Below are 10,506 nucleotides of genomic sequence, written 5' to 3' on the forward strand. Positions count from 1 at the left end.
CGCTGGAAGGGTCCCACAGCTGCTGGAAGGGTCCCACAGCTGCTGGAAGGGTCCCACAGCTGCTGGAAGGGTCCCACAGCCGCTGGAAGGGTCCCACAGCCGCTGGAAGGGTCCCACAGCCGCTGGAAGGGTCCCACAGCCGCTGGAAGGGTCCCACAGCCGCTGGAAGGGTCCCACAGCCGCTGGAAGGGTCCCACAGCTGCTGGAAGGGTCCCACAGCCGCTGGAAGGGTCCCACAGCTGCTGGAAGGGTCCCACAGCTGCTGGAAGGGTCCCACAGCTGCTGGAAGGGTCCCACAGCCGCTGGAAGGGTCCCACAGCCGCTGGAAGGGTCCCACAGCTGCTGGAAGGGTCCCACAGCCGCTGGAAGGGTCCCACCATGCCAGCCTCTGGCCTGAGGAAGAGGAAGGAGTCTCCTCCTTTGTGTGCAGCAGACAAGGGGAGTGTTTTAAGCAAGAGGCAAAGCCAAACAGCCTTGAAGGAAAGAATCTAAAGACCTAGAGCACAGCTGCAGCACAAATGGAGGGCACCCCAGAAACCAGGGGGCAAAGTGGGGGAAAGAAAAGAGGCCAGCAGCTCCCACTGGAGCAGGCAGCAGAGGCAGGGAAGCAGCATCCCAGAGCCTGTCCTCAGCTTCCCCCAGGCTGCTCCACAGCTCTCCCTGGCTCCAACCCCCAGTCAGAAGGACCAACAGTGACAGAGAAATTCTCTTCTTGCCTGCTTTCTGTCCTTGGAGGCTCTGAGATGGTTTCCTTGCTGCCTGGAAGCTTTGCTTGGCAGGATGCTTTTGGCTGTGGCTTCAGCAGTTTTGTTCTCACCTCCACCTTGCTGAGCCTCCAACTTTCCTCCCACACAAGAGGGGAGGAAAGGAAAAGGAGGAATTCAGTCTCAGCTCTAAAGGAAAGGGAACTCAAGGCTTGGGCAGCAGGCAGCAGCCAAATGCCAGTGTTTAGGAGGCATAAACTGGGCCTGTGGAGCTTCTGAGTGTTGCCTGCAGGCCCCAGGTCAGGAGAGGAGCAGATCCAAGCAGCAAGGTTGGTGCCCAGAGAGCCTTTGCTGTGTGGAGATGCAGACCCTGAAGGCACTCACCTGGGGAGCAGCCAGCACTCAGCAGGGCTGGACCAGAAGAGGATCAGAGGACCACTGAGGCTGGAAAAGACCTCCAAGATCAACCCAACACTGCCAAGTGCAGCACTAAGCCATGGTCCTGATGAAGTCCTTCCTGCTGATGTTTGCTGCACTCCTCAGGGGGAGTCACTGAACAGGAGGGAGCAGCTCTGGGGCAGGGATGAGCTGCAGCCAGGAGGCTCTCACTGGCTCCAGGCTCTGTGTGGAAGGACAGAGCCAGTGGGGAGGGAGGGAGGGAGGGAGAAAGGATTCCTCAGGAGGTGAGGAAGGCCAAGTTGGAGCTCAGATGGCTCCAGGCTGAACCCCACTGCAGCCAAACCAGCTCCACTCCTGCACACAGCCCCAAGCCATGCTAAGACAAGAACCTCCTTGGCTGAGGCAGCCTCCTCTACCATTTCCTTCCTGAGGGCTTGGGCGAGCCCCTTGCACAAACCCCACACTCACTCCAGCCTTAGCCAGGCTCCCCAAAAGCCCACAGAAAGCCCAGCCAGAGCCACAGACAGGGGAAAAAGACCTGGCAGAAACCTGCTGCAAAGGCAGCTTGGGCTTCCCACACGGCAGCCCGGGGCTGGCAGGGAGTTGGGTGCCAGGGGGGAGAAGATTTCCTCACCTCCACGGAGTTTATTGGCTTTGCACTGCTGCATTAAGTTGCAAATCAATTTCCTGTCTCATGAAGAGCCTCCCCTCACTGTCGTTGCTCCCAGCCTTTGCTTTAGGGATTAGCTCAGCTCAGAGGGATGAGCTAAGGTGCTGGGCTTTGTTCTCAGCCTTCCCAGGGCTCCCCCGAGGGAGGCATCATCCAATTTCACAGGGTCCGTCTGACTTGGCAGCGGCAGAGCCCGCCCCGAGGAGGGTGCTGGCAGGGGGAGCTTGGTCAGCCTCTCAGAGGAGCTCTGATTTGTTCCTGCCTGCCAGAAAATCATCAGCAAAAATCCCAGAGGGGCTCAGCTTGGAAGGGAGCTCAGAGTTCACCTCCTCCAACCTCCTCACCATGCCCAGGGCCACCTCTCAGCCAGGCTCAGCTGCTCATGGACTCACCCAGCCTGGCCTTGAGCACCCCCAGGCAGGAGGCAGCCACAGCCTCGCTGGGCAGCCTGTGCCAGAGCCTCAGCAGCCTCCTAGTGATGAACTTCTTCCTCAGCTCCACTCCAACCCTGCTCTGCCTCAGCTCCAAACCATTCCCCCTTGGCCTGGCTCTAAGCACCCTGATGAAAAGTCCCTCTGGAGCCTTCCTGCAGGATCCCTTCAGGTAGTGGAAGGCAGCTCTCAGCCCCAGCCTCCCCCTCCCTCTTCTTCCTCCCTGGTCCTACTGAATTTAGAGGCTGAAGCCTCCACTCCTGCCTTGAGGTCTGTGGGGCTCAAACCCAACCCTCAGCTGCAGCCTGGAGCAGGAGGAGCTCACATTTGCAGCAGGACAGATGAAGTGGGGGGGTTGGGGGGGTGAACAGGAGCCCCTCACCTCTTGCCCCAAGGAACCAGCTGGGTGTTGCAGGCAGCCCCTTTGCACAGTGCCTGGAGGGGGCTCTGACCCCCCGAAGCTGTTCCCTGCTCCCTCCACAGCCTGCTCTGCTGGGAGGCTTCCCAGAGGGAAGTTTTCTTCTCGGTCACTTTGTTGCTCACTGATTTGTGTTTCCCTCCAGCATCCCAAAGGGCAAAGGCTGTTTGCAGCCTGCCCTGGCTGTCCTTGCAGTGATTTGGTGGCTACAGTAGCAGGCAGCTCATAAATAAAGCTCTTCAGAGACCTTAGGCAGCTGCTGGAGTCTGCAGCGCTTCTGTCCACCTGGAAATGCAATCAGCCCCTGGCTGGCTCCGGAGCCCCATGGCCCAGGCCTGGCTCCCTCCTGCCTGCCAGCTCCACACACAAAGCAGCAGCCCTGCAAGGACCCAGGTGCGTGGGGCTGGACCCCTCTGCCAGAATCCCAGCATGGTTGGGGCTGGGAGGGACCTCTGGAGGTCATCCAACCCCCCCTGCCCCACAGGGCACCCCCAGCAGCCTGCCCAGGAGCACCATGGCCAGGGGGGGTTGGAAGCTCTGCAGAGAAAACTCCACAACCTCTCCGGGCAGCCTGCTGCAGGCTCCAGCAGCCTCACACCAAAGGAGGTCCTGCCCAGCCCAAACCATTCCATGACCTTCTCTGAGCCCCCGAGGAACAGAAGGGTGGACAGAGGGAAGCAGCCTCTCCCCCTCCTCCCCTTCCCCTCCCCGGGAGCCACAGCCACCCACGGTTTAAGGTGACCAAAGAGGACACTGCCCAGCCCCCGGCGCTGATGGCAGAGGAGATCCAACAAAGGGCCCGAGGAGGTTGGGCTCAGCTGTACTCAGCCCCCAGGCAGCCTCCTGCCCCTCTGCCCCAGGCTCTGCAGAGCTGCAGGCGAGGCTGGGGCCGTAATGAGCTGAGCGATTTGTGCTGCGAGGAGGCTTCGTGAAGCCGAGGGCAACATCATTAGAGGAGCCAGCAGGGAGCAGCCCAGACTGCGATGAACACCCCCCCAGTCCTCCCACCACAAGGGCTCTCCGGCATTAAAAGCTGCTGCTGATGACATCAATCAAGGAGACAAATGGACCACGACTCAAGGTGGCTGTGCCGGGGGGAAGCCGACAAAGGGGAGGGGGAGAGGCAGCTCTGCATCGCTCCAGGGGCCCAGGAAACGCTCACTGCCCAAGGAGTTGGTAGCAGGATGTGGCTGTCCCTGGTCACAGAATCACCAAGGTTGGAGGAGACCTCAGAGGTCATCAAGTCCAAGCTGTCACCACAGCTCTGGGAGCTGCATCACACAGCCAGGGGTCCCCTGCATCTCTCAGCCCTCAGTCCCCTGCATCTCTCAGCCCTCAGCAACACATCTCCCTCTTCAGAGCCTCCAAACCTCTCTCTGAGGGGTCCCTGGCAAATGGCCCTCCCACCATGGCCCCCAGCACCACAGCTCTGCAACACCTCCAGGGGTGGGGATCCAGGCACCTCCCTGGGCAGCCTGTGCCAGGCTTGGAGAACCCTTCCAGGGAAGAAGTTTCTTCTCATATCCAACTTAAACCTCCCCTGGTGCAACCTGAGGCCATTTCCTCTGGTCCTATCACTTCTTACTAGGGAGAAGAGCCCAAGCCCTACCTGGCTCCAACCTCCTTTCAGGGAGCTGCAGAGAGCCAGAAGGCCTCCCCTGAGCCTCTTTCCCTCCAGGAACACTCTGAGGTCCCTGACCATGGAAGATGTTTCACAAACCCACAGCCCATTAAAGACAATTTCCACATTCCTGCTTCTTTCCTTCATCCTGTGTGAGGCCTGAGGAGTGCCTGCAGTGAACAGGACCCTGCAGAACTGAGCCAGGGGCAGGGGAAAAGCAGCAGAAGTTGAGTGGGAAAGGGAGGGACAGGAGTGGGAAAGGGAGGGACAGGAGTGGGAAAGGGAGGGACAGGATGACAACAGCCCCAGGGCTGCACTCCTCCATACAGCCCAGCACAGCCCTGAGCTGCTGCAGGCAAGCAGAGGAACAGGAGGAGAAGGCTCTGGGGAGAGCTTGAAAGGAGCTACAGGAGAGCTAGGAAGGGACTTTTGACAAGGGCTGGGAGTGCCAGGATGAGAGGCAATAGATTGGAGCTGGAAGAGGGCAGATTGAGGCTGGAGATGAGGAAGAAATTCTTCAGAGTGAGGCAGGGGAGACTCTGGCACAGGCTGCCCAGGGAGGCTGTGGCTGCCCCCTCCATGGAGGTGCTCAGGACAAGGCTGGATGAGGCTCTGGGCAGCCTGGGCTGGTGGGAGGTGTCCCTGCCCATGGCAGGGGGCTGGCACTGGATGAGCTTTAAGGTCCCTTCCATCCCAAGCCGTTGCCTGAATTCACACTCAGCTCAAGGTGGAGAGGAGGGCAGAGTCAGATCCTCCCCAGCCCAGCACAGAGGCAGCAGATGGCCTTTGTTTTGCTCTCTGCTGCCACTCAAGTTGCAGCAGTTAAGGCAATCTCCTTACTCAATTTAATTAAGCCTCAGCAGCCAGCAGCACTTGAAGCAGCTGCCTGTGCCTCACCAGCCTGCTCTCCCCTCCTCCTTTCCAAGTGCTTAATGCCATTAGCAAATTGCCTTCCTCCCTCACACAATCTGTCTGCCCTTAGCACCTCCAAGCACTCATTTGCTTCCTCATCCTCAGGGCCACCAGTGGGCAGCACAAGTTGGGACCAGAGGATAAGCTGGCAGCAAGCAAAGGGTTGCAGGCAGGCACTGCCACCTTCTCCTCCAGGGGAGGCAGAGGAGAAGCTTGGGCACCATGTTCATCGCTGGGCTGGGTGGGACCTGAAGGATCATCTAGGTCCAACCCTTCTGCCACGGGCAGGGACATCCCCAGGTTTGAGCAGAGAGAGAGAGAGACTTCTGGCTGCAGTTCATAGACTCATAGCAGGTCCCCCAGGCAGGTGCCCAGGGGGGTTTGGAGGCTCTCCAGAGAAGGAGGCTCCACAACCTCTCCTGGCAGCCTGCTCCAGGTCTCACTCACACCAAAGTTGTTCTCCTCAGCACAGAGGCCAACTGCCTCGCTCCATCGTGGCTCTGCTCTCTGCACCGCTCCACTGAGACTCCAGCTCTGCTCCTCCAGCCCTGTGCTGACCCAGGGGACTCAGGGGCTGAGGGAAATAACTTGGCAGGAACCAGTTGTGCCCAACCCAATCCCTCAGAGCCATCCCCACGAGGTTCTGCATCAAGCAAGAGACAGAGGCCAAGGAACTGCACCAGCTTTGGTTCATTGCTTTGCAGCTCTCCTCCTCCAAAGCCTCCTGCAGAGGCAGCTGGCCACCAAGCTCAGGCAGACACCTCCCAGCACCCCACTCCCCAGTCCTACCCAGTACACATCCAAAACCTTCCCCTGCCAGAAGGGCTTCTGCCTCCGCGCCTCCTCCCCGGTGCCGTTCCTCGCGGCCCCTGCCGGCTTCTTGGCTGCCAGCTTCTGCTCCCAGGTCAGGGATTTGTAGAAGTCCAGGTCTGCCAAATCCTCCTGGATCAGCCTGAGCCCAAAGTAGATCCTCTTGACGACCTGCAGGCTCTTCAGGCTCTGCACATCACACTGGTAGGTGCCTGCATCGGCCTCCCTGGCAGCGGCGAAGCCGAGGACGGGCCGGGTGCCGCGCAAGGGCTTCAGGAGCAGCTTGTTGGTGGTGATGAGGCCTGGGGCAAACCTCCACCTGCACCTGTAGGCTCCACTGCCGAAGCCAACCGCGTCTGAGTCCAGGCAGATGAGCTGGAAGGGTTTGCCCACGGCGGCAGTGAAGTGGAGGAAGCCACAGAGGGAGCTGCTGAGGCAGCTGGACCTCCGCAGGGTGCAGTTCCTCCTCTCCCCGGCGCCGCTGAGGTCGCACAGCTCCTCCAGCCTGCTGCCCACCCCGCAGGTGACGCTGCAGGAGGTGGCATTCACAGCCACCCTGATGACAGCTGTCTTCAGCTCTGCTGGGATGGTGACAGTGCCCAGGGAAAGCACCAAGGGCAGGGAGAAGGCAGCAAGCAGCAGCCCCCCGGCCTGGCTGCTCCCTGGGGGCTTCATTGGAGGGCTCCCAACCAAACCTCCTGGAGGGGCACAAAGTCAGGAGGCAAAAGAAGACAAGCCCCCAGAAATCATCAGTCCCTTGAGTGCCAGCCTTCAAACTCCCTGCTTCGGGATTCCCACCAGCACCACCCTCAAGACCTCATCCTCCAGGGGTGGGGGAGGAAATCCTCCAGCAAGAGAGTGCTGAAGCACAGCAGCGCTGCAGAAGATGCAGGGCACTGAGGCCAGCAGCAGGCAGGGTGGGAGGAAGGAATTCTGCCTCTTGGAGCAAGGCAACAGAATGGTTTTGGCCACAGTAGCCCAGCAAATGGGAGCTACCTGGCAGCTGGGGAGCAACACAATTCAGCCCTCCCTCCTCTGGAAGGTTTGGGTTGGACTTCTGCTGGCTTGGCCACTCCCAAGGGACTGTGCCTCTGCCTGGGAGCTCCACTGGCTTCAGGGGGAGTCCTGCTGACTTCTGATGGACTGCCACAGGCAGATTCCAGATGGATTTCAGCTGATTCCAGGTGGGCTGCCACAGACAGGTTCCAGGTGGAGTGCCACAGACAGGTTGCAGATGGACTTCCAGAGACTCCAGATGGATTTCAGCTGGTTCCAGGTGGGCTGCCAGAGACAGATTCCAGGTGGACTTCTCCTGACAGATTCCAGGTGGACTTCCACAGGCAGATTCCAGATGAAGTGCCAGAGACAGATTCCAGATGGATTTCAGCTGGCTCCAGGTAGGCTGCCAGAGACAGATTCCAGGCAGAGTTCCACAGACAGGTTGCAGATGGACTTCCAGAGATTCCAGATGGATTTCAGCTGGCTCCAGGTGGGCTGCCAGAGCCAGGCTCCAGGTGGGCTGCCACAGCCCAGGAGCACTGTTCCAGTTTGGTTTTGCCCCCAGTCCCTAAAGCACTGCTGGAACCTTTACAGCACAGGGACAGCATCACTCTCCAGGCAGCACCTGGACAGCTCTGCCTTCCACAGGGTGCCCAGGAGCACTGCCAAGAGCTTCAGAGGCCAGGTTCAACCTGAGGAGAGCCTGAGAGCACTGAGCTCAGGGGCAGCCTGGCCTGCACCTTCTCACTGGGGATGTGCAGCTCCTCTCAGCCAGGTCACTGCTGTCTCCATGGCTCTGTTCCCTTGGCAGCAGTGCTGATGTCACAGCCAGGCCAGGATGCAGCCCCAGCCCTTCCCATGGAGAGCAGAGCACTCAAACTGTGGAACCAGAAAGAGTGCCCTGAGGCCTCAGCATGGAAGCATCAGCTCAGGTCTTTGACAGCCACTGGCAGGCTCAGGACATCCTCCACTGGAGCAGGTTGCTCAGAGCCTTGCCCAGCCTCACCTCCAGGGATGAGGCCTCAAGCACCTCCCTGGGCAACCTGCTGCAGCCTCCTGGGGCAGAACTTGTTCCTCACATCCAATCTCTGCTCTCATCTCAAACCACTGCCTCTGCCCCTGTCCCTGCAGGCCTTTGCACACAGTCCCTCTGCAGCCCCCTTGCAGCCCCCTTCAGGTACTGGAAGGTTGCTCTAAGGTCTCCCTGGAGCCTTCTCTTCTCCAGGCTGAACCCCCCCCAGCTCCCTCAGCCTGGCAGGGGTTGGAAGGGACCTCTGGAGATCTTTGCAGCAGAGGGGCTCCAGCTCCCTGTGGCCTCTTCTGGACCTGCTCCACCAGCTCCAGGCCCTTCCTGAGGTGAGGGCCCCAGAGCTGGCTGCAGGGCTCCAGCTGAGCTCTCAGCAGGGGAGAGCCAAGTGGCAGAACCCTCTCTCCCCATCAGCTGCCCAGGCTGCTGCTGCTGCACACCCATGGATGACCAGCCAGGGCCCTCTTCCCCAACACCCCTTCAAGCCAGCAAGAGGAGGCCTGGTGAATGTGCTGCCCACACTCCCCTGGGGCTGCACCCCACAGCAGCAGCCCTCCTGCTCTCTCCTGCACGACCTGAGTGCCTCAGGGCTTTCAGACTCCACTTTCCTCCTCCCTCTTGAGAAGAGCCCATGAAATAAACACCCCCCCCCCAACCAACCAAAACCCACCCCCCAAGCACCAGCAGAGGTTTGTGGCAGCCCTGGAGCTGGCTGGGAGGAGCCCTCAAGAGAGAGAGCTCCCAAGTGGGGTGGGCAAGGCCAAAGTGAAGGCACTGACTGCAGGAAATAAAACATAACCTCTTTATTTACAGACACAAAAGCCTAACAGCGCTGCCCTATGCTACCAGCAAGCCAGGACCCAACAGGTATGGTACAAAACTACCCCCTCCCAGCCCCCCTTCCCTCCCAGCCTCTCCTTCCCTCCCCCCCACCCCCCCAAATAATAATATTAATAATAAAATTGGTGGTGGAAGAGAACAACCCAAGGAGCTCTACACTGTACAGAGCAGGCTGAGCAGGGGCAAGGCCAAGGAGCCAGGGAAGCATTGGCCTGGGCAGCTCTCACAAGCCCCTGGGCCTTCAGCCCCACCACACAGGGCTGGGCTTCACCTGGCAGTGCCCCAGCAAGGAGGTGAGAAGCAGAAGGGAAGAAGGAAGCCCAAGGCTGGGCACAGAGGACTGAATTGCTCCCCTGGAGCAGGCTCCCAGCCCAGGGAGCAGCTCAGAGCCCTTCTGGCTTCCAACAGCTCCTCTCAGTCCCATGCTGCTAATCTTCAGCTCACTGCTGCACACTGCTGCCTGACTCCTCCTCCTCCTCCTCCTCCTCCTCCTCCTGGGGCTGGACTGCCTGCAGGGTGCTTGGGAAATCTAAACACCTGTGATCAGCTCAGGAGGGAGCTCTGGGGGAAAGCCTGGCAGGAATTGCATAGGAATCAGGAGGAGTCTCCAAGCAAGGGCCTTGGGGAATGGAGACTTCCCCTCCACAGCTGGTGGCTTTGGGCCAGGGGCAGGTGGTGGATGCTGTCTCTTGCCATCACCCACACAAGGCCCAGGGGTAAAAGGGAGAAGGCTGAGGGGAAGGAGCTCTTAGCAGTCATCTTCCTTCCATTCTTGATCCAGAAGAGGGGGGGGAAGCAAACAACAAGGCCTGGCAAACTGTTTCAGTGATACCAGCTCTGCCCTGACCCTAACTGCCCCCTAAGGTAGAGAGCAAATCCACTGCTCCTGATAGGACTCCTCAGACTGAAACCACTTGCAGGGGCAGGAGGAGAGCTGCCAGCAGAGCTTTCCACAGCCCAGCCTAGAGGCAGATGCTTCCACAAGCTGAGCACTGCACCCACAGCTGCCTCCACCTGAGCCTTCTGCCACCAGCAGCCATCCTCCACATCTAAAAGCTTCACAGGCTGAAGCTCCACTCTGTGCAGCCTCCCTCAGAGGGGGCCTTGAGTCCTCACTCTGTCCCCTTGGGGATGGGGTCCAAGCTGGCACACCAGTGGTGGTCACACCAAGCCTGTCAGCATCACACTGAGCCAAGAGGGGAGCTGGGGAAGCTCAGCCCAGTTGGCACAGGAGGAGTGGAGTCCCAACCCAGTGGCATGAAAAGGAGCAGCAAAGGAAAGGGCAAAGTCTGCAGGGGAGTCAGGAGTACAAAGGACACAGCCTGGGGCACTCCTCAGCCCAGGAAGGAGACCAAAACCAACCCAACCCCAGTGGCTGAGACAAGCTCTGGAGTGCAGGGGGGGTAGGTACCAGCTCACCTTAGAAGCAGTTATCCCAACACAAGGTCAGTCCAGTTTGAAAGTCTCTGTGCAAATGGCATGACCTGAGAGCCAGCCCCTTGCACACTGGCCACTGGAGGGGCAGGGGAGGGGCAGGGGAAGCTGCTTCCTCTTCCATGTGCTTCCAAAAAGTCACTCCCTGAAGCCAGGGGCAGTCTGCTGCTTGAGCCAGCCCACCCTGCCTGAGCCCACCCTGCCTGAGCAGCCAAGCTGTCCTCCAGGTCAGGATGTGCCA

The 10,506-nt window shown here is 59.7% G+C and overlaps 1 protein-coding gene across 1 annotated transcript; it reads right to left on the reverse strand.

The window, feature by feature from the left end:
* Positions 1–5,845: 5,845 nt before the first annotated feature.
* TMEM81 (transmembrane protein 81) lies at positions 5,846–6,601 on the reverse strand (the record flags this gene model as incomplete). The annotated part of the gene is made up of 1 exon (XM_009905547.2): positions 5,846–6,601. A coding segment is annotated over one exon (756 nt), but the record flags the coding sequence as incomplete, so codon positions are not given.
* Between the last annotated feature and the right edge of the window lie 3,905 nt (positions 6,602–10,506).

Source organism: Dryobates pubescens, chromosome 35 (genome assembly GCF_014839835.1).
Source record: "Dryobates pubescens isolate bDryPub1 chromosome 35, bDryPub1.pri, whole genome shotgun sequence".
NCBI classification, from domain to species: Eukaryota; Metazoa; Chordata; class Aves; order Piciformes; family Picidae; genus Dryobates; species Dryobates pubescens.